The sequence below is a fragment of the Anomaloglossus baeobatrachus genome, chromosome 3, assembly GCF_048569485.1.
Source record: "Anomaloglossus baeobatrachus isolate aAnoBae1 chromosome 3, aAnoBae1.hap1, whole genome shotgun sequence".
Taxonomy (NCBI): domain Eukaryota; kingdom Metazoa; phylum Chordata; class Amphibia; order Anura; family Aromobatidae; genus Anomaloglossus; species Anomaloglossus baeobatrachus.
In genome coordinates this window covers 215,190,111-215,215,110 of record NC_134355.1, presented here as the reverse complement: position 1 = coordinate 215,215,110, position 25,000 = coordinate 215,190,111, and the positions used below count along the sequence as shown (strand labels likewise).

Sequence of the window (25,000 nt, the reverse complement as noted above, 5' to 3'; positions counted from 1 at the left end):
ACTGCTAAAATAACAAAACTTGTGTCACTGTCCAAATATTTCTGGCCCTGACTGATATATATATATATATATATATATATACACACAAACATATATACATATATACATATACACATATACACACATATATATATACATACACATACACAGTGCCTACAAGTAGTATTCAACCCCCTGCAGATTTAGCTTGGCATTGTGACATTTGGACTGTAGATCAGCTTGGAAGTGTGAAATGCACTGTAGCAAAAAAGAATGTTATTTCTTTTTTTTTAATTGTGAAAATATAAAATATTCAGATATTCAGAAGGTCATTTATTATTCAACCCCTCAAACCACCAGAATTCTGTTTGGTTCCCCTAAAGTATTAAGAAGTATTTCAGGCACAAATAACAATGAGCTTCACATGTTTGGATTAATTATCTCTTTTTCCAGCCTTTTTTGACTAATTAAGACCCTCCCCAAACTTGTGAACAGCACTCATACTTGGTCAACATGGGAAAGACAAAGGAGCATTCCAAGGCCATTAGAGACAAGATCGTGGAGGGTCACAAGGCTGGCATGGGGTACAAAACCCTTTCCAAGGAGTTGAGCCTACCTGTCTCTACTGTTGGGAGCATCATCCGGAAGTGGAAGGCTTATGGAACTACTGTTAGCCTTCCACGGCCTGGACAGCCTTTGAAAGTTTCCACCCGTGCCGAAGCCAGGCTTGTCCGAAGAGTCAAGGCTAACCCAAGGACAACAGGGAAGGAGCGCCGGGAAGATCTCATGGCAGTGGGGACATTGGTTTCAGTCAATACCATAAGTAACGTACTCCACCGCAATGGTCTCCGTTCCAGACGAGCCCGTAAGGTACCTTTACTTTCAAAGCGTCATGTCAAGGCTCGTCTACAGTTTGCTCATGATCACTTGGAGGACTCTGAGACAGACTGGTTCAAGGTTCTCTGGTCTGATGAGACCAAGATCGAGATCTTTGGTGCCAACCACACACGTGACGTTTGGAGACTGGATGGCACTGCATACGACCCCAAGAATACCATCCCTACAGTCAAGCATGGTGGTGGCAGCATCATGCTGTGGGGCTGTTGCTCAGCCAAGGGGCCTGGCCATCTGGTCCGCATCCATGGGAAGATGGATAGCATGGCCTACCTGGAGATTTTGGCCAAGAACCTCCGCTTCTCCATCAAGGATCTTAAGATGGGTCGTCATTTCATCTTCCAACAAGACAACGACCCAAAGCCCACAGCCAAGAAAACCAAGGCCTGGTTCAAGAGGGAAAAAATCAAAGGTGTTGCAGTGGCCTAGTCAGTCTCCTGACCTTAACCCAATTGAAAACTTGTGGAAGGAGCTCAAGATTAAAGTCCACATGAGACACCCAAAGAACCTAGATAACTTGGAGAAGATCTGCATGGAGGAGTGGGCCAAGATAACTCCAGAGACCTGTGCCGGCCTGATCAGGTCTTATAAAAGACGATTATTAGCTGTAATTGCAAACTAGGGTTATTCCACAAAATATTAAACCTAGGGGTTGAATAATAATTGACCCACACTTTTATGTTGAAAATTTATTAAAATTTAACTGAGCAACATAACTTGTTGGTTTGTAAGATTTATGCATCTGTTAATAAATCCTGCTCTTGTTTGAAGTTTGCAGGCTCTAACTTATTTGCATCTTATCAAACCTGCCAAATCTGCAGGGGGTTGAATACTACTTGTAGGCACTGTACATATACATATATATACACACACACACATTATATATATTATATATATATATATATATATATATATATATATATATATATATATATATATATATATATATACTAGAAGGTGGCCCGATTCTACGCATCGGGTATTCTAGAATTTACGTATTGTGTAGTTCATGTATGATTTTTGTTTTATATATATATATATATTATATATATTATATATATATATATATATATATATATATATATATATATATATATATATATATATATATATATATATATATATATATATATATATATATATAGATGTTGTTGTGTGTAGTTACCAAGTGTTTGTGTAGGGCGCTGTACATGTTCTGGGTGTTGTCTGGGTGTGATGGGGGGGTGAGAGCGGTGGTGTTTGTGTGTTGCGTTGTTTGTGGAACGCTGTGTGTCTGTAGCGTTGTGTGTGTGTGTTGCGCGGTTTGTGTGTGTGTGGTGTGTTTTGGGGGGAGGTATGTTTTGTGCAATGTGTGTGTTGTGCGGTATGTGCGTATATTTGTGTGTGCAGCGTTGTCTGTGTGTGGGTGTCTGTGTAGGGCAGTTGTTTGTGGTTCCCAGTGTGTGTGTGTGGTGTGTTGTGCAGTGCGCGTGCGTGTGTGTGTTGGGGGGAGGTGTGCACTTCCCATCGTGCTCCATCCCCCATGCAGCTCACTCCCCATCGTGCTCCATCCCCTATGCTGCGCACCCCCCATCGTGCTCCATCTCCCATCTTGCGCACTCCCAAACGTGCTCCATCCGCCATGCAGCGCACTCCCCATCGTGCTCCATCCCCCATACTGCGCACTCCCAAACGTGCTCCATCCGCCATGCTGCGCACTCCCAAACGTGCTCCATCCCCCATGCTGCGCACTCCCAAACGTGCTCCATCCCCCATGCTGCGCACTCCCAAACGTGCTCCATCCGCCATGCTGCGCACTCCCCATCGTGCTTTATCTCCCATGCTGCGCACTCCCAAACGTGCTCCATCCGCCATGCTGCGCACTCCCAATCGTGCTCCATCCGCCATGCTGCGCACTCCCAAACGTGCTCCATCCGCCATACTCCGCACTCCCCATCGTGCTCCATCCCCCATGCTGCGCACCCCCCATCGTGCTCCATCTCCCATGCTGCGCACTCCCAAACGTGCTCCATCCGCCATGCTGCGCCAGCATCAGCCTCTCTACCCGCAGCATCAGCCTCTCTGTCCCCAGAATCAGCCTCTCTGTCCCCAGCATCAGCCTCTCTGTCCCCAGCATCAGCCTCTCTGTCCCCAGCATCAGCCTCTCTGTCCCCAGCATCAGCCTCTCTGTCCCCAGCATCAGCCTCTCTGTCCCCAGCATCAGCCTCTCTGTCCCCAGCATCAGCCTCTCTGTCCCCAGCATCAGCCTCTCTGTCCCCAGCATCAGCCTCTCTGTCCCCAGCATCAGCCTCTCTGTCCCCAGCATCAGCCTCTCTGTCCCCAGCATCAGCCTCTCTGTCCCCAGCATCAGCCTCTCTGTCCCCAGCATCAGCCTCTCTGTCCCCAGCATCAGCCTCTCTGTCCCCAGCATCAGCCTCTCTGTCCCCAGCATCAGCCTCTCTGTCCCCAGCATCAGCCTCTCTGTCCCCAGCATCAGCCTCTCTGTCCCCAGCATCAGCCTCTCTGTCCCCAGCATCAGCCTCTCTGTCCCCAGCATCAGCCTCTCTGTCCCCAGCATCAGCCTCTCTGTCCCCAGCATCAGCCTCTCTGTCCCCAGCATCAGCCTCTCTGTCCCCAGCATCAGCCTCTCTGTCCCCAGCATCAGCCTCTCTGTCCCCAGCATCAGCCTCTCTGTCCCCAGCATCAGCCTCTCTGTCCCCAGCATCAGCCTCTCTGTCCCCAGCATCAGCCTCTCTCATCCCAGCATCAGCCTCTCTCATCCCAGCATCAGCCTCTCCATCCCAGCCTTCCCCAGGATCAGCCTCTCTCATCCCAGCATTAGCCTCTCTGTCCCCAGCATCAGCCTCTCTGTCCCCAGCATCAGCCTCTCTCATCCCAGCATCAGCCTCTCTGTCCCCAGCATCAGCCTCTCTGTCCCAGCCTTCCCCAGGATCAGCCTCTCTCATCCCAGCATTAGCCTCTCTGTCCCCAGCATCAGCCTCTCTGTCCCCAGCATCAGCCTCTCTCATCCCAGCATCAGCCTCTCTGTCCCCAGCATCAGCCTCTCCATCCCAGCATTAGCCTCTCTGTCCCCAGCATCAGCCTCTCTGTCCCCAGCATCAGCCTCTCTGTCCCCAGCATCAGCCTCTCTGTCCCCAGCATCAGCCTCTCTGTCCCCAGCATCAGCCTCTCTCATCCCAGCATCAGCCTCTCTCATCCCAGCATCAGCCTCTCTCATCCCAGCATCAGCCTCTCTCATCCCAGCATCAGCCTCTCTCATCCCAGCATCAGCCTCTCTGTCCCCAGCATCAGCATCCCCATCCCAGCCTTCCCCAGGATCAGCCTCTCTCCTCCCAGCCTCCTCCAGCACGCCATGCTCTTCTGCCGACACTCACAGATCCGATCGCATACACTCACACACACCGACACACACCCGATCGCATACACTCACACACACCCGATCGCATACACTCACACACACCCGATCGCATACACTCACGTACACACACATTGACGATATTGCACATACGCGCTCATACTCGCAACATCCGGAGATACCACATGCTTCTGGCCATGTGATCCTCCGGCAGGTCCTGGAAGGTCACAACAGCACAGTATCGAGGCCGAGAAGCAAGCGATATCGCCGGATGCTGTGAGTGTGTGGATGCGATGTGTGTGTGAGGTGTGTGTGAGGTGTTTGTGAGAGTGAGTGTGATCTGATGTGTGTGTATGTGTGTGTGTGCTGTTGTGTGTGTGCGTGTGGATCTTCCGCCGCTGCAGGACCTTGATGTGCTGGTAACTATGCTAGCATGGTTACCAACGTATCCCGTCCCCCGCTCGCACGGGAGCCCACACCAGCATACGGCAGCAAGGCCAGCAATGCGAGGGTAAGTGTCGGCGGGGTTGGCGGCGTACGCTGATGTAGGCTCCCGTTGGGGGGGGGGGGGGGGGGAGTACAGTACTCACCTGGGAGTCATGGCTCCGTGACGGTGTCAGTTCGGGGAATACGCGGGGGGGGGGCCCAGAGCTAGCGTGCATTGCGTGAGGGGGGCGGGGCGTGGCGTGGCCGAGTTGCCAATGCCTACAGGGTGCCGGGGCGAAAGGCCAATCTGTGGGGGGGGGCGGTTCCTGGGCGAGCGGCTGGCCAATCCGTGTGGGGGCGCAGCCTGGGCGAGCGGCCAATCCGTGTGGGGGGGCGGGGCCATGGCGAGCCCAGCGGCCAATCAGCTTTGTGTCACCGTAAGGACACAATGTCACCGTAAGGACACAATTTTGGAGCATTACAGACAGACAGAGACCGAATAAGGCAATTATATATATATATATATATATAGATACATATAAAAAAAAAAAGTTTACCCTCCCTTCTCGCATGGTCCTATCCTAGCAAAGAGACCGTGTGCTGTGCAGCCATCTTTAGTAGGAATTAGATAAAATGAGTATTTTCAGTGTGAGACTTCGGGATCAATAGTTAAAGTCCATTACAATATTAAAAATGATAGGTTAGCAAAACATTAAACTAAAAATTCATAAATAATATACCTTTGCAGTAGAGGTCATGATAAATAAGTAAATAATAAATATTCCAGTTATGGATCTGATAAAATAAATCCTCAGAGTTGTATGTTTAAAAAAATAAATAATAAAAAAAAAATCAATAAAAGATCTATATGTCCAAGGGAGGAGAGAGATTTGGCTTCTTACTGTGTCCAACAGAAGGAGAAGGCCAGTTTGCCTTAGTGGGAGGAGGAAAATACAGGTTTTCCACTAGAGTTTCAGGTTACAAGGGGGCTTAGTCCTATCTATTTAAGTTTCACTTTACAGGGGGTTTCTTGTGAAAAGAGCAGTTCAAGCATGGTCATGTTTTTTTTTCTTTTATATATATATATATATATATATATATATATATATATATATATATATATATATATATATATATATATATATATATATATATATATATATATATATATATATATATATATATATATATAAAAAGGGGGCTGTCTGCATTTAATTCATTGCAATTTATATTGGAAAAAGGTCATTGACAATAGTTTTTTATTTTACTAATTTTATCCTAAAGGAATAAAACTTAAGACCCCGTCACATGCAGCGACATATCTAACGATATATCGCCGGGGTCACGGATTCAGTTATGCACATCCGGCATAGTTAGCGACGTCGTTGCGTGTGACACCAACGAACGGCTGTTAACGATCAAAAATACTCACCTTATCATTGATTGTTGACACGTTCATTTTCCAAAAATCGTTGCTTGTTGAGGACACAGATTGTTCGTCGTTCCCGAGGCTGCACACATCGCTATGTGTGACACCTCAGGAACGACGAACTGCAGCTTACCTGCGGCCGCCGGCAATGAGGAAGGAAGGAGGTGGGCGGGATATTCCGCCTGCTCATCTCCGCCCCTCCGCTTCTATTGGGCGGCCGCTTAGTGACGCCACTGTGACGCCGCACAAACCGCCCCCTTAGAAAGGAGCCGGTTCGCCGGCAACAGAGACGTCGCTAGGCAGGTAAGTCCGTGTGACGGCTCCTAACGATGTTGTGCGCCATGGGCAGCGATTTGCCCGTGACACACAACCGACGGGGGCGGGTGCTTTCATCAGCGATATTGCTAGCGATATTGCTGCGTGTAAAGCCCCCTTTAATTGTGGAAATGTTTAGATTTATTGGTAGATACAAGAGCATAGGAAGCTGTTTAATCAGATGGATTTCTATGGTAAATCAGCATTTTATGGTGATTTGCTTAGAAAATTTATTTTTAGTTCATGCATCTGTTGCCAGATGGCCAGTATGTATACAAAAGTAATAGTATTCCTCAATTTTACTAATCTGGACGTCGCTATATCCAGAGGTTGTGTTGCATTAGTGATAATAATAATCATCTTTATTAATAATCTTATTAATTTTAATAGTTTAGTACAAGGTATGTGGATGATTTATGGCATTCTGTTTTCATGATATTTAATGTCTTGAATAATCTGCTTTCTTTTAATAAGGAAAGATTGTAATGCAGATTTTTGCGGTTCAAGCGAAGGTTGAAAAGTCATTGAAATAGTTTTCCATTATAAAAGTTACAGATAAATAATAATTATTTTTATTGTTATTAAGTTACAGATAAAAACATTATTTATGGTGCTCTCAATTAGGTACAATCTACACATTGTGACTTTTATGCCTAAATGTAGAGCTCCGGGGCCACACACTTTTTGAATCTAATTATGTTTTGGATAATAGATTCAAAAAAAGGGGGAAAGATGATGTGGAAAATCCCACATATTATTTAAGGTTTTAATTTGTTCATCAATTGAGTTTTTGTATTAAATTTTCTTTATATTTTAATCTGTAAGGAGGATACAGCAGATTTACATACTGTATATCTCATGATTGCTTTGATGTAACAAGAATTGTCAGGATTTGAACATGTCTCAGATGAGCCCATTGCTAATGCAGATTTAGAGTTTTTCTGTAGATGGATCCAGATACCAAGATGCTGGTTGATTCTGCACTAGATATGCTGAGGTTACGCAACATGAGGTAATAAAAATCGAACAACTCGCTCCTCTCCCATCGGAATAGGAGAACGAGATGAAGATTTGCAATCACTGTTGTTCGTAGAGCGGAGGGGGGTAAGATAGTCAAATGTGGATTGTGACGTGATAAACATATAAAGACCGTAGAGTGGGTGTGAGACCAGGTGGAGGCTCTCCTGTTATCAAAGGAACCAGTGAGTGATGGAGCTGGAGAAGATGCTCGCACAGGTGCAGACAACAAAGCAGCAGTGAATGGGCCTGGAGTTGAGAGTCCTTTGCCAATGCAGACAAGTACCAGTACCTCGGTGGCTCCTGTCACGTCCGTGACATTGGTGACTACTTGTGTTTTTAAATCCCTACAGAAACAAGTGATTCAGCAAGGAACGGAGTGTGAGACGCAGGGAGCCAGTTGACTGAAGAAGGTCTGTGGATAAAGGGCGGTAAGCTTTCTCTGCCATGAGCGCTCTACTCACTAATGGCCCAGATAACACATGTGACAAAGGTGTTGAGATAGACAAGATATGGGCGGCAGCACTGCTCAGTACCCAGGTGGCCAGACTCACCCAGTTTTGTAAGATGCAGGGCTGTAGAGTCGGAGTCGTGGAGTCGGAGCTCATTTTGGTGGAGTTGGAGTCGGTATAAAATGAACTGACTCCAACTCCTAAAATATATAATAAATTGGGTACAGTAGTACAATGCAGATTGTGCTGAATATTTTTTCATAGGAATTTGGGAAAGTTATGAAATGTCCTATAAATGGCTGTTCTATTCCTGAACTAAGGCAACATTCACACACAGCATTGTTGCTGCGTATTTTGAGGATACGTTTGTCAGCTGCAAAAGCAGATCAGCTTTTTAAAAAACCGCATCACCTGAAAGGTTTTTGAGCTCATAGATAATGATTTCAATAGCAAAAGCAGATTAGAAAAATGCCACAAACTGACATGCTAATTCTTTGTGAGGATTTATTTTTGAGCCTAAAAACAGATCCTCACGAAACGATGTGTCTGAATGTCATATCTTGAAACCCATTGCCTTTGCTGGGATGCCCAGAGTCACTGCATTTCACTAAATTATTTTGCCATCAATGTTCGATATGTTTGTGACAAAAAAAATTGTTACCAAGACACTGGCAGTAAAAGATACTAAAGCTCATCACATAAGCCAGGTTCTCCAGGCCTTAGTGGAAAAAGTTCTACAAGATTACGAACTCAAAAAAAGAACAGGTTCTTGCTATTGTATCAGACAGTGCTTCAAACATGATAAGTACAATTAAACTGATGAATGAGAGTAATGAACAACATCTAGAAGAAAATTTAGGATTCAGTATGTTTGAGATGGAAGGCCACAGTGCTGTTCATGTAACTGAGGAACAAACAGATATTACAACAGAAGAACAGCAAAATGATACTTTAGGATTAGATGATCTTGTTGAAGATGCCTCAAAACCCTTTCATATTCATCACATACGCGGTGTTGTGCACACGCTGCAGCTGGCAATAAGAGAGCGTCTGCAAGAAAGACATGCTGGAAATCTGATTGCAAAAGTGAGGAAATTGGTTATTGCCGCCATAACCCCTAAAATTGATTCCATCTTGAAGAGCCGTGTTGGGAAAGGGGCAATTGTTGATCAAGCCACTCGGTGGGGCTGCACTTATTTAATTAATGATTGAGCGATTGCTTTAACTAAAAGTTTTTCTTATAGATATGGTGAACCCTCAGGTAACACTAAATGAAGGTCAATGGACACAGGTGGCTGAATTGAAGGAATTGCTTATTCACCCATTTACCGTGACTAAAAAATTACAAGCTGAGGATTTAACTCCTGGCATTTTCATAAGGAAGTGGAAGAACTTGCTATTTTGCCTGTCCCAAAGAGGAGGTTTACTCGCAGATGGCATTTCTGCTTCAATGAAACGGAGAGAGACACAGCTATTGGAAAATAAAATTCTTCTGGCAGCTGTTTATGTGGACCCAAGTCATCGTATACTGCTTGATGACAAACAGCTTACTAAAGGAAAAGAAGTTATGACTGAGGTAGCAGTTAGGATGAGTGAGCTACAGGACTGCCAGGTGCAAGAGGACTTGGGTCCTGACAGTGCTACTGCTGCCATATCTTCATCCTCATCAGATGAGGAGTTTAACTTTGACAAGTATTTGGATGACATGGAGCAGGCAAAGCTTTGCCGCAAGGAAAAAGATTTCACTCTGTCTCCTATAGCAGCAGATTGACCAGATTTCAGCAAAATGTTTCACTTGCTCTCAAATAGAAAAATTCAACCGTTCATCAAAACTGACTGTGCATGAGGCAATTCCTTTATACACGGAAATTGCTAGTTAGAGATGTTGCCCATGTGGTTATGGCTTTGCCTCCAACCCAAGTTACTGTAGAGAGGTTGTTCTCTAGCCTTAAAATTATTAGGTCAGATTTGAGGTCATCTATGAAGGAGGATCTGATGGAGGCCATTCTATTTCTTAGAACAAATTCATAGACTCACTGCACAAATGTTAGTTAGTATCTTTTTAGTGTTTTTGTTGCAAACTGTTTTTTGCCACCTACATCGTTTATATATATATATATATATTATATATATATATATATATATATATATATATATATATATATATATATATATATATATATATATATATATATATATATAAAAATAAACAAACACACTATCACACGACATGTAATAGACAACAGTTTTCAACAAAAATATACTAAAGAACATAGTATATTGCTTATATTTAAGTGAAAAATGTATTGTAGTACAATGTGAACATTAGACATTTAATCATTTCGATGATACAATTATCAAGATATTTAGCAAGAACATAAAATATTTTCATTGGAATACAACTTTAGAACACAAAAAACTAATAAATTGTAAATATGTAATACAATATGTAATATACAGAATATATATCTATATATATAACACACACAAAATATACAGTATATGTAATCTATATTACATATTGTATTACATATTTACAATTTATTACAGTTTGTGTTCTAAAGTTGTATCATAACAATGTTTAGAGGGGAGAAACGCGTTGGGATTCTTGCATGCTCAGTATCTGACAAATATGCGTTTATTTTATTAGCCTGAGTGTCAAGTGGACAGTGGAGGGTCTGTGATTGGACAAGATCTCCTCATGACATTACCTGGTCTTATTATTATATTGGTACAGTGAGTACATGTTGTACATGTGAGATATTTAATTTCTTTTAGGGTTTGGTCCTTGAATTTGCTGTATCATATTGACTTAAGCTACCAAACAGCGATGTAAAATACAGAGTTTGAATATGTTGTGTCCCATGAATGGGAACAACCTGTTTATATCTCTTGCATTGCATATTTTTCTTCCAATCAGGAAATTCCATATGGTTACTAGGTAGATTTAGACTGTATGAAGTTTGTCCCTATGTTCCTCCCCTAGTTGGCTTCTGTATAGAATGCTCCTCCCTTCTCCCTCAGTTTAGTCTAGAGAGGAACCATTGCTGAAGACACATGTCTACAACCCTGTACAGATTATTCCTTTTCACCTGCCTTTACTTTGTACTTAATACAAGATTCTAGAAGAAAACTACAGCGTTTCTCCTGGTCTTTCTACAAGTCATCGTTTCTGGCTGAGTTAAAACCATCTGTTGATGCCAGTAGTGTGAGTACAATCATACAGTTATCTAAGGGACTGATAATTAGAGCGCTTGGGATTCACAGCTACCAGGAAAAGACAGCATAGTGAAAAGGACTTGCTGTGACCGGCATTAGTATACATGTCAGTAAAGAACCTGTTTCCAGGAGTGCTATACTGCATACAATCCAGAGAAAGGATTACCCCAAGGGGCTAATAAGCCACAGCATAAAACTTTATAGCAGCTTTAGACAGAAAGTGCCCTGTAAAGTATTTAGCTGTTATCAGAACTATGTGGAGCTATAAACCTAGAATCACCCATAAGCTAATTGCAAGTTGCAGCCAGAGACTCTGCAATTACATTCTGCAAACACAGGCTGCTCCCCAGCTAAGATTGCAACATTGTATTGGTTTCCCTGACAACCAGTGCAGAGCAGCATTCACCCTTCTTGATGGAGTCAGAGAACTCTCTCACTACCTGTCCTAGAGCAACAAGAGTAAGACTTGGACTCACACTTAAATTACAATGAAAGATTAAGCGGTTGACCAAACCAAAATGGAAGGTTAAAGAGAACCTAGAAACAGCCAGAAGTGAACTGCTTACCCACACAACATTATTGTGGCAAAGAGTGCAAAAACAAGTAACTGTTTTACCTGCGCCTGGTGCTCATGAGCTACCACCAGAGGGAGCCCTTGAACAACTGTACTCAGCATACCGGTACTACAAAGAAATTTGTAAAAAAATATTCCTCTAACCTACCAAGATCAAATATGTCTGAGTCTCAAAACGAACTACAGGACTTCCAATAGCTTAATGCTGAACGAGACCGCACCGTGCACGACATTGTGAGCGAGACTGAAGCAAAAATGGTGCAAATGTCAGGAGCGGCATCTTACAAATGCAGGTCCGTTAGGAGCTCAAGGCACTCACTCAAATCAGGGTCATCAAGGTACTCAACCCTCAACGAGCAGCTCATAAAAGGCGTGCGCTGAAGCAGAAACAACGAAAGTACAAGCCATCTTCGCCCAGAGAGAAGCAGATATAAAAACAGAATCTGCACGCAAGGAAGCAGAGACAATTGCAGAATCTGCACGCAAAAAGGCAGAAATTGAAACCGTACTGAAGGAATGTGAACATGTGGCGGCCATGGCAAGGCTAAAGGTCTTTGAACAAGCTCTGGGTGGGAGCCAAGAAGGCAGCGCCAGTTTGTGTGATCTTGACACAGAAGACTCACTTAAGCGTACAAGAGATTACGTGCTGAGCCAAGACGACGAACTGACAGCTACCATCAACATTCCCATCAGCGCTAACACTTCTTAGAGTTTCAAGACACTGATCCACCTACAACTTTCAGCCTTCCAGGTCAGTCCAATGCACCTCAGACTTTAAAGCCTGAACCTGCTTCATATTCCAATGCACAGCCAAACCCTGCACATCAGCAACCTCTGCATGCCCATGTCTACATGCAACCAAACATGCCGGCAAGGCGCTACACTCCCAACAACCATGTATTTCCGGCCCCGCATGCAACAGACTGTACACACCAAACCGATCACTGGTCTAAACGCCTATGCCACGCGGTACTTTCCCATGTTCCCGAACCAAGAAGCTACAAACCACGCAACAAGCACCACGCAGTCAGCAAATGTGACCCCAATGTCGGAAAGATCAGACATGTCTGAATTTGCAAGGTACATGATCCGCCAAGAACTCACCAACACCGGTCTCACAAAGATTGATGACCAGCCCAAAAACTACAGAGGGTGGAAGTGTGCCTTTAAAACCGCAAAGCGTGACCTCGGCATTACAGCTGCTGAAGAGCTGGACTTGCTAATCAGGTGGCTAGGGCAACAGTCTACCGAGAGAATCAAGAGACTCAGATCCGTCTACATCAGTGACCCAACAACTGATCTCGCAACCGCATGGGACAGACTAGAGAAAGGCTTTGGCAGTCCTGAAGCAATTGAAGATGCATTGCTGAAACAACTTTATGACCTTCCCAAAATATCTGGCAAGGATGCTTCAAAGTACCAGGAACTCAGCGACCTGCTATCCGAGCTCCAGCTGGCCAAAACAGACACACCTACCTGACCTCAGCTACCTGGACACCGCTCGTGGGGTGAAACCTATAGTCGCCAAGCTACCTTACAACGTGCAAGAACGGTGGACCACGGCAGGAAAAAACTATAAAAAAAGAGCACCAAGTCTACTTCCCTCCATTCTCCTACTTCTGCGAGTTCATCAACTGCACTGCGGAACATAAGGCAGACCCCAGCTTCACCTGTGGAGAACCCACCGGCTCCACTTCACCAGCTCCCAGATATGAGAGCCCTCATCAAAATGACAGAAAACTTAGGGGCCCAGTATCAGTCAAGAAGACTGACGTTCTAGCACCTACAACAACGTCCGCACCAGACAAGGGCAATGAAGGCGGGAAGGCAGAAAATCCGAACCGTCAGTGTCTTATTCACAAACTGCCACATCCTCTGAAGAAGTGCATTGGCTTCAGGAAGAAACCCCTTCAAGAACGAAAGGAACCCTTGAAAAGGTTTGGGGTATGTTTCAGGTGTTGTGCCTCTAGAGAACACCTTGCCAAGGACTGTAAGGTTACAATTAAGTGCATGGAGTGTGACAGCACGGATCATGTGCAAGCGCTCCACCCATTTCAGCCTGATCCCACACCTACGCCTTCTCCTACCACAAGTCATGGCGGGGAGAGTACAGGCCAAGCTGCAAACCACCTCACAGTATCCTCCTCGTGCACCGAAGTCTGCGGAGAAGATCTCTGGGACAAGTCTTGTGCGAAAATATGCCTAGTAAGTGTATATCCCAAAGGTCACCCAGAAAGGGCTGTGAAGGTGTACAGCACCCTGGACGACCAGAGCAACAGGTCACTGGCCAGGTCTGAACTCTTCAACTTGTTCGGCTTAAAGGAAAATGCCTACCCTTACACACTAGGTACTTGCAGCGGCATCTCAGAAGCTTGCGGAACAAGAGCCAGTGGTCTTGTGGTAACATCTCTTTAAAATACCATAGAGATACCTTTACCGACACTAGTCGAGTGCAACCAGATACCGGCTAACCGGGAAGAGATTCCGACACCGGAGACAGCTCTTCACCACCCTCACCTGAGAACTATCGCCAGCAAAATCCTAGCTCTCGATCATAGTGCAAAAATCCTGATTCGGCTTGGAAGGGACATCCTCCAGCTACGCAAAGTACGACAACAAATCAATGGGCCACATGACGCGCCATTCGCTCAGTACTACGGCTTAGGCTGGGTGATCATAGGAAACATCTGCGTAGGCAGAATGAAGAGTCCCGACGTGATCTCCTCCTACAAGACACACATCCTCCCAAACGGTCGCGGCACTCACTTTCAACCATGTCCGCATCACTACTGGGTGAGAGGCTGAGCGACACCAGGTGGCGACAGCAGAGGCCCGACTACGCGGACGCATACCATCTCTGGGATGACTACTTTGGGTCAACAGTGTTTGATCTACAAATGAAGACAAGTTGGCACCGACGAGAGAAGACAAGGAATTCATAAAGATTATGAATAAAGAGTTCTCTCAGAATGACTAACAGTTGGGTAGCCCCATTACCCTTTCGGTCTCCAAGGCCAAGGTTGCCAAACAACTTCCAGCATGCAACTGCACGATTCTCCTCTCTAAAACGCACCTTGAAAAGACAACCAGAGATGGAAAAACACTGTCGAGATTACGCAAAATATCCTCGACAGAGATCATGCTGAACAGTAGCACCACATTCCCACCGAACAAAACCCAGCTGACCGAGGAACGAGACCGATTGCTGCGTCCAAACTCGGCGACATGTCGCTGACACCTCCAAGTATCTTATATGAGGAGACCTGCGATAACTACATCGGCAACATAGATGAGCTGGTGGAACCAAAATCCGACAAGGAAATTATACCAGTCGTCTCCGCTCACTACACTTCAGTGACATCAAAACAGAAGTTGAGACCTCATCGCTTCGAGCGCTTCTCAAGTTGGTCATCTGTGGTACGAGCCGTAGCTCATCTTATTCACATCGCTCACTGTTTCTACAAGTCTTCTCAACGTGCCACGGCTGGCACATGTGCGTGAATCATCCTGGTGTCATCGACAAAGAACGTGCCAAACAATTCCGGTCCAACTGTGGAACTAATTTCACAGATGCTTGTAAGGAACTGCAGCTAAACAAATTCTTATCTGACAATGGCTGTACCTGGGTGTTCAATCCCCCATACTCGTCACACATGGGTGGATCCTGGGAACGCATGATCGGAATCGCATGAAGAATACTTGATTCCATGCTGCTAAATCACAAACTTCCTCTCACCCACGAAGTGCTGGTGACCTTTCTCGCAGAGGTATCCGCTATAATAAACGCCAGACCTCTGGTTCCTCTATCATCCGACCCCGACGCTCCAATGATTCTCACTCCAGCCACACTCCTCACACAGAAAACTGGAGCTGTTTCAGTCCCTCCTGAGGACTTCAATCAAAAGACATTTTCAGACGTCAATGGAAGCAAGTACAACATCTGTCCAACGTGTTCTGGCATCGGTGGAAGACCGAGTATTTGTATCTGCTTCAAAGCCGTCACATATGGCAGAAGTCATCTCCTAACCTGCAAGTAGGAGGCATTGTCTTGCTGAAAGACAGAGAGGCTCATCGCAACGAGTGGCCAATGGGACTCATCATCAAGGCTGTACTCCGTTTCGATGGAAAGACCCGGAAGGTAGAAGTGAAGGTGACGAAGGGCAGTTCAACCCGAATCTTCTTTCGTCCAGTCACCAAACTCGTGCTACTTTTACCGAAGGAGGACGTTACATGAACTAACTTTGTTGTTGGACACTGCCACAGCGGGGAGCGTACCTTCTCTTACCCCTGCTGTACTGAGACAACTATTCATGTCCAATTGAACTTTGAACTTTTCCTTGGACTAAAACTTTACCGTTGGATTATTGGGTTGGAGGAAGAGTTGGCATGTTTGCGGCTTCCCCAATCTGAAGATGGGTTTGTTGAACTTGAATTCATTTTCCATTTTTTCTACTTTTACATTTTTACGCAAGGACTATGCGTCATCGACCAAGCATGGACTTGAATTCAGTGCATTACCGTTGCATTTTTTGTGTTTCTCTCTTTTTTCGTTACAGGTTTCGTGACATCGAGGGACAGGATTGACTCCTTACATCGTAGAAGGACTTGTGACATCAGATGATTTCAGACGGGGAGTGTTGTGTCCCATGAATGGGAACCACCTGTTTATATTTCTTACATTGCATATTTTTCCTCCTATCAGGAAATTCCATATTGTTAGTAGGCAGATTTAGACTGTATGAAGTTTGTCCCTATGTTCCTCCCCTAGTTGGCTTCTGTATAGAATGCTCCTCCCTTCTCCCTCAGTTTAGTCTAGAGAGGAACCATTGCTGAAGACACATGTCTACAACCCTGTACAAATTATTCCTTTTCACCTGCCTTTACTTTGTACTTAATACAGGATTCTAGAAGAAAACTACAGCGTTTCTCCTGGTCTTTCTACAAGTCATCGTTTCTGGCTGAGTTAAAACTATCTGTTGATGCCGGTAGTGTGAGTACAATCATACAGTTATCTAAGGGACTGAATTAGAGCGGTTGGGATCCATAGCTACTAGGAAGAGACAGAATAGAATATTTAATCTTTGGGAATGAATTGGATATATATAATTGCATATTGATGCCTCTTTATCCCCTCTATCTCACGGTTTCTATATTCCTTCACTGACATTAGCAGCACGTATTAGCTTAGCAGTGTAGGGATAGGGAGGGTGAGCCGTCTGTGAGCGGGGGCGCCAATTCACCCAAATGCCACGGTCCCTGATGAGGCAAGAAGTTATGTGGACATGACTTTTACAAAATCGTCGCCCCTGGCGAAGAATGGAGATGCTACTCCCCCAGAAGGGGGGGGGCATAAAATAGCCCATACAGGGGCAAAATTGCTGATTATTAATGCGGAGTGTTGATGCTGTTTGTAAAGGAGCGATGAGGGAGTTGGATTTGTATGGGGGTCTGGAGTTGTGGGCCTGAAAGCGTTAAGTCTACCATAACCCAGACATCCCCTGTCCCTCTCCATACCCAGTTTTAATTTATTTTTTTCTTCTTTGTTCTTCTTCCCCTGTCTTGCCCAACCCCTATATTATCCCATCACCCAAACACACCTTCCCTCCCAAACAACTGCCCCCTCTCACCCCACAATCACAATCCCCTTCCGCTCCTCCCAACTACACTCCTCCACCCACAAACTACTTAAACACTCCCTTTGCCACCCACAAACAAACCCTCTCCTGCCCCCCAACTACACACTTTCTCCCACCCACAATCTACCTCCCACCACACCCATCCCACTCAACTCCCCCTTCCCACTCACACCTCCTTTTTGTTTACGCCCCCTCTCCTTCCCATAACTCTTCTATGGACCCCTCCTCCACTCTTCCCTCCCTCCTCTTGTTTCTTCTTTCTTTCATCTCTCCTGGGAATGAGCCTCTCTATACTGTGTCGAGGTTCAACCTATTTTAGGTCCTCAAGTTTTGGGGATACTTGTATATATTTCTGAAGCTATGTTTAACATATCTTTAAGTGAAGTGTGGAAGCTCAAGAAAGCGAAAATATTTTAAGGAGCAAAAGAGGGATCAGTAGAAGTTCCTACATATATACGAGAAAAAAAGTTAAGTCCCCAACTGTTTTTTCCTACAAGGGGTATAGGATAGTAATGTTATTTTGTTGGTTTAATTGACTTTTTTTTTTGCACCACCAGAGAGAGACTCGGTAGACAGGTTTTAAGAAGGATTTAGTTAAGATAGGATAAGAAGTAAGATTTCAAGTAGTATATAAGGATGCAAATTGTGTCATGGAACGTTAAAGGCCTGCAGTCGCCATACAAAAGACGTATGATATTGAGGCACTTAAAGCAGCTTAAAGTAGACATTACCCTACTTCAGGAGACCCATTTGAAAATTCAGGATTTCACCAGAATGTACAAAATGTGGGTGGGAGAAGTGATGGGATCCTCAGCCCAAAATAATAAAGCAGGTGTGTTAATACTACTCCATAGGCAGGCAAATTTTAAGGTAATAACACAGGAAAATGATGGAGATGAGAGAGTACAAAAAGCTTTGCTTGATATCCCATGTGGACGTCTCAAAATTTATAATGTATATGCACCAAATGAGAGTAATAAGATTTTCTTCCAGGAGTTGGATAGGCAGGTTCTGGAGGACACTGAGAGGAATATAATAATAGGAGGGGATCTTAATACGGTAATGGACGTAAAAGAAGATAGGTCGGGCACAGGACACATGATAGGGTGCTGGATGCGTTCACAGAACATACTAGCGTAAAAGATGCTTGGCAAAACTCACGCCAGGCAGGCCGAGAGTACACTCATTTCTCCCACGTCCATAGCACATGGTCCGGGATAGATTATTTTCTACTAACACAAAGTCTACTCAACAAATTGAGGAGGATCGACATACACGATCTGGTGATATCAGATCACGCCCTATTACTCCTAGACCTAGAAGAAACCCACTCCAAGGGAACAGACATACTGTGGAGATTCCCTTCACACTTAGCGCAAGACGAGAATTTTCAAAAACTGGTGAAATTGTGATGGCAGGAATACACATGGGACAAGAAGGAGCATGAGGAGAACTCACATTTCTACTGGGACGCAGCTAAGGCAGTACTAAGGGGAAGCATAATAGGATATGTAAAAGCATTGTGAAACAAAACAACTAACATACACTGAAGCCAGCAGAAGGACCAGAGAAGTATACACAAACTACATTTATAATCCATCTATTGGTAAAAGGAAGGAAAAAAGAGAAAGCATAATTTGACTTGTGGGTGGACAGGTCAGAGAGCATGGGGGGCCAGTGAATTGCATCACATTATTTTAAATTCAGGGAAAAGGCAGGTTCGCTTCTGGCACGAATGGCAAAGGGAATAACTCCTTTAACATCTATAACTTATTTGAAGGGCCCATCTGGGGTAGTCACAATGACCCGAAGAAAGTCAATGACATATTTGAAGAATTCTACAAAAAACTGTATGAACAAGGGCCAGCAAATAACACAGAAGGAGGCAACTTCCTAAAAAACCTGTTATTACCCACAATTACGGAATCGGACAGGGAAATGTTAAATGCCCCAATAAAAGAAGAGTAAGTGAGAACAGGTGTGAAAAGCCTTAAAAATAACAAGGCCACAGGCCGCGATGGAATGACAGGGGTATTTTAAAAAATACTACAGGAAGATGTTATGCCCACTTTAGTAAAAGTTTTCAACTACACCCTCCAAAATGAAATCCTACTACAGTCTGACCATATGGCGTATATAAAGGGGATACACAAATAAGGAAAAGACCCCTCGGACCCTTCGTCATACAGGCCCATATCGCTGATAAATAAAGACATTAAAATAATCTCTAAAATCCTGGCAGAGCGGCTAGCATTGATCCTCCCATCGATAGTGTGGACCACGTTAGGTGGGGTTCGTTAGAAATAGGTCAGCAGAGTTCAACATTCACACAGTATTGGTGGTACCGATATAGGGGAACCCTGCGTTGTTGGCCTTAGACAACATAAATTGGCATTGGTTAGGGCTAGTAATGGATACATTTGGTATAATGGGGACTTTTCGGAACTCTATGGAGGCACTTTACACTACGCCTGAAGCTAGAATTTCGACAATGGGCTTTCTGTCAAAACCTTTTCAGCTACAGAAGGGGACTAGGCAAGGGTGCTCCCTCTCCACTCTTCTGTTTGACTTGGCCCTTGAACTACTAGCCCAATACTTAATAAAATCAGAAGATTTCTCAGGAATCAAGGTTTGGAATAGAGAGATAAACCTAACCTGCTTTGCAGGCAATATGCTTTTATGTCAGACCCAGAAAACCAACTAAACAACATAATAGACAAACTGGCGTACTTTGGCTCCTCAGGCTACAGGATAAACATTAGTAGATGTCAGATTCTATATTTGACACCCCTGGTAAACAAGCAAGGTAAGGGAATAGAAGTAGCCATAGCCCCCCCACTACATCACTTATTTAGGTAGTAAAATAGGCAGAGACTCAATGTCATTATATAGACTTAACTATCCACACCTAATTGAAAAAAAATATCTAAAAAGGTGGAAAAATATTTCCCTGTCCCTGTTTGGCAGAGCACATCTGATAAAGATGATAAGCTTCTCCCGTTTGCTCTATCCTCTACAAACTATTCCCTTACAGCTGAAACACACAGATATCAACAAGTTGCAAAAAGCATTTGTGAAATTTTTATGGCAGGGTTAAAGACTAAAGGGTGCTTTACATGCTGCAACATCGCTAACTATATATCGTCGGGGTCACGGTGTTTGTGACGCACATCCAGCGTCGTTAGCGACATCGCAGCGTGTGACAGCTAGGAGCAACGATCAACGATCGCAAAAACTTCAAAAATAGTTGATAATTGACACGTCGCTCCTTTTCATAATATCGTTGTTGGTGCATGCCGCTGGTTGTTCGTCGTTCCTGCGGCATCACACATCACTATGTGTGACACCGCAGGAACAACGAACATCTCCTTACCTGCGTCCACCGGCAATGAGGAAGGAAGGACGTGGGCGGCATGTTCCGGCCGCTCATCTCCGCCCCTCCGCTTCTATTGGACGGCTGCCGTGTGACGTCGCTGTGACGCCTCATGAACCGGCCCCTTAGAAAGGAGGCGGTTCGCCGGCCACAGCAACGTCGCAGGGAAGGTAAGTCCGTGTGACGGGTGTAAGCAATGTTGTGCGCCACGGGCAGCGATTTGCCCGTGACGCACAACCGACGGGGGCGGGTACGCTCGCTAGCGATCGATAGCGTTATCGCAGTGTGTAAAGTGCCCTTAAGAGTAGCCCACTCAAAGCTGTTTCTACAGAAAAAAGATGGTGGGGTACAAATGTCCATGATTAGATTGTACAACTAAAGCGGGCTTTACGCGCAACGACATCGCTAACACGATGTCGTTGGGGTCCCGAAATTCGTGACGCACATCCGGCCTCGTTCGCAACATCGTTGCGTGTGAAACGCAGGAATGACCGTTAATCAAAATTACTCTAACTAATGGTTTTAATCCCGATTATCATTGCTTTTGAAGGACGCATGTTGTTCACCGTTCCTGCGGCAGCACACAACGCTATGTGTGACACCGCAGGAACGAGGAAAAACACCTTACCTGCGGCTTCCCGCAATGAGGGAGGAAAGAGATGGGCGGGATGTTCCGCCCGCTCATCTCCACCCCTCCACTTCTATTGGGTGGCCGCTTAGTGACGCCGCACGAACCTCCCCCTTAGAAAGGAGGCGGCTCGCCGGCCACAGCGACATCATTAGGCAGGTAAGTACGTGTGAAGGGTGTTAGCGATGTTGTGCGCCACGGGCAGCAATTTGCCAGTGACGCACAACCAACGGGGGCAGGTGCTTTAACCAGCGACATCGCTAGCGATGTCGCTGTGTGTAAAGCCCGCTTTAGCGGCGCTTGCCAGACATATAAAAGACTGGGTCAACGGGACAACCTTCTTTTCTAACGTTCAGCTGGAGAGGGAGCTAACAAGCCCTTTTAACTTGGTAGCGGTATTACATATGAAGCTAGATAAAATGCCAACAAATGTGAAACAGAGCTTTTTAATAACTGTATAGACTCCCTTATTGTCTTTCAAAATTTACCCTGCTGTGGGAGGATCCTAATTTTATTCAAGGGTGTCAAAACAAATTCAAGGATGGAAGCAGAGGGGGATACAGAGGTTGGGTGATTTACTGAAAACAGGAGGGGAGAATTCTGAGCTGGGCGGAGGTATCGGGGAAAATTTACCTTGGAAAATCATCATTACCTACACTATTTACAAATAACAAGACATTACACATCAGTGGTAAAAGAAGTCGGGAAGGCTGAGAAGAAGGGGGAGTTTTGATATATTGATTGGTCAGGGAGCTGGGTATGAAACCCTTTCAACCATATACCAACAATTGAGAGATCAAGTACAGGACCCCTAGAAAGAGCAAATATTTAAAACCTGGGAGACTGCTCTAGGCGATCCGGACATCTATGACAAAATTCTAAGGGGATTGGAATCTGTTAAGAAAGTATTGATAAATGAACAATGGAGGGAGATGCAATACAAGTTAGTACACAATGCAATTTACGCCTTTAATATACCACATAGCAGCTCACCAATGCATTTCTTGGACCATTGCTTTAAGTGCGGACTCCATAAAGCAAAACGGTTTCACTGCATATGGGAATGCCCACAGGTGAGAGGGGTATGGGAAGAAACAGTGGCTTACATATTGAGGATTTGGAAAGTAGTCATACCTGTCACCCCTCAGGCCTGTTTGTTTCACTGTATAGAAACCCCTATGGAAACTGACAGATCAAGTGCTCACATTCCAGATGTAATACACGTAGTATTGCTTGTAGTTATGAAATGCCTACTTAGGAATTGGCTGATAAAACAGACTCCAAGAAATACAGAAATAGTTGATACCCTAAAAGCAATAATGATGTACGACAAACTAGATTCGGAGAAGCATAAGGAGAAGTTCACTAAAAGATTCTTCAAAAAGTGGAGAACATTTATTGAGCAAAGCTTCACACAGACGGAAATCACCCAGTTAATTAAAGCATTTGAACACATGGCTTGGTATTGTATGGAAGACATTGAAGGGACACTAGGGACGCTAAAGATAGGGAGCATCTAAAGGACAAACTGAATTGAACAAATATGTTAGTTTGAAAAGTTAAAAGGAAATTATTGTTAAAATAATTCTATGGAGATGAAATTGTAGTGATTATGAAAAAGAGAATGATGTAACAGAAGCATTGTAAGATCCAGAGAAATTTTATGGAATGTAACAACATGTTCTTTTGTTGTTATGTGCTTGCTGACATCAAATAAAATATGTTTAAAAAAAAAATATATGGTATCAGTTTTGGGGGTTTTCCAACCTATAGGTCCCTTGAAGTCACTTCAAAACCAAATAGGTCCCAAGAAAAAGAAGTTTTGTAAATTTCCTTAAAAATGTAAAAAATGGTTGCTACATTTTTAAACCTTCTAACACCCTTAGAAAATTAAAAGGATCTTTGACAAATCGTGTTTATGTAAGGTAGACATAAGGGAAATGTAATTTATTAACTATTTTGTGTGGTGTGACTATCCATATTAAAGTGATAATCATTCAAAAATTGAAATTTTTTAAAATTATTTTTTAAATTTCTGATTTTTTTTTAATTAAACGCAAAACAGATCTACTTAAATTTACCGTTAACATAAAGTACAATGTATCAGGAAAAAAAACTGTCTCAAAATCACTGGAATGTGATAAAGCATTCCAGAGTTATTACGACAAAGTGACATATGTCAGATTTCAAATATTTGGCCTGGTCACTAAGGGGTTAAGTAAGAACAAGTGTTTTTGTGGGTGCAACAAAAATGTGGTTCCCCAGTGTAATCATTCTTCGAAGCAAGTCTTCCTATGTTTAAAAGTATTTGTGCTGTACAGAACTTGAAATTGTATAATCAGAAAAATGGCTAATGATTGTTCAGTATACATGGGAAAAGCAGCAGTCAGCCTATCAAAACCGGAAATAAGTTGCTCTTCGAAAGACATACATGTACCTGAATGGCAATCGTTACATGAGAACAATAAGTTAGTGTAAAAGCAGCTTACATGATAAATAAGAACAATGCATTCAAATGGGTCCGAAACATAGAGTGGATCATAATTAAAGAATGTTTCGTTTTAGAGGTTGTCCAGTCTAAATCTATAAGTTTGCAGTCACTATGTGACTATACACTTGTGAATCTTCACATTACACGCACTGTGTGTTCAGAGATTTGCTGAATTAGACCCAAGAATGTTGGTATTTTGGCCGGGAGTATGCCAAAAACCAAATGCCAGGTCAGAATCCAAATAGAGGGGTGAGGCCTCGCTCATTAAAAGAAGACAGTGATACCTTATTTGATTGCGTGAATAGTACATCTCCTTTGATTTCAAATGTCGTTTCTTGAACTCTGAAAGTCAATGTCAGAAAAGTAAAAGTTACAATTCAGCATAATTTCATTACCAGCATCTTTCTACAGTTGTAATAAAATACACACATATCTATCTCATGACATGTTATCACAGGTGATGTTCAGACACAGGCGGTAGATAGGCATGGTGGAGATAGATGACATGTTATCAGATGTCCTGTCCAGGGTTTGTACAATATAAAATTCAAAGTAAACATTTAAAAAAGTCTTTTTCTATAAAGGATCAATAGTTATTGATTCAAAGTTCAGAATTATTTTTGAAAATACGAGTTAAACTTTATTATTCAAATTAAATGCAAAGCAAATGAATAACAAAATTCTAGAATGCTAACCACTGAACCACTGTGCTGCCTAAATTATATATATATATTAGCTGTAGTACCAAGCGGCACATGGGAAAGTATCTGTCTCTCGCCGTCAGCCTCCCCGTCTCTCGCAGTCAGTGTCTCGCCGTCAGTGTCTCCCAGTCTCTCTTGCCATCAGTCTCCGTCTCCATGTCCCTCGCTCCCCATCCGTACCTCTCTCTGTAATATGGACAGTATTTGGTGCTTTTTGAATATATCCAAAATAGCAGGACTTAATATGGCGCTTGAACTGTGCACCACAACAATTGCTTGTGTTAATGAGGACTATCTCTACATAGTAATGATCAAATACTTAATTAACCTTGAGCCGAAGGGGATTGTGGGAAATGACCGTTGAAACATATTTCACCTTACATAAGCCTGTTCAGATACATACATGTGACACAGATCTTCTAAGATGCCTTTCACTTCCTGTTCTCCACATCCTGCCCTGGAATGAAAGAAATGTCCAGATGGGAGAAGAGGACATCTCTTGTCCAATCAT

At 43.9% G+C, this 25,000-nt stretch overlaps 1 protein-coding gene across 7 annotated transcripts in view; it reads right to left on the bottom strand.

The window, feature by feature from the left end:
• The window catches only part of AFDN (afadin, adherens junction formation factor), a 1,370,646-nt gene that overhangs the window by 992,727 nt on the left and 352,919 nt on the right, over positions 1-25,000 (bottom strand). For all 7 annotated transcript variants that reach the window (XM_075339717.1, XM_075339721.1, XM_075339720.1 and 4 more), the window contains exon 12: positions 24,073-24,130. In XM_075339717.1, coding sequence (XP_075195832.1) covers positions 24,073-24,130 — 58 coding nt within the window. The remainder of the gene's footprint in view (positions 1-24,072; positions 24,131-25,000) is intronic.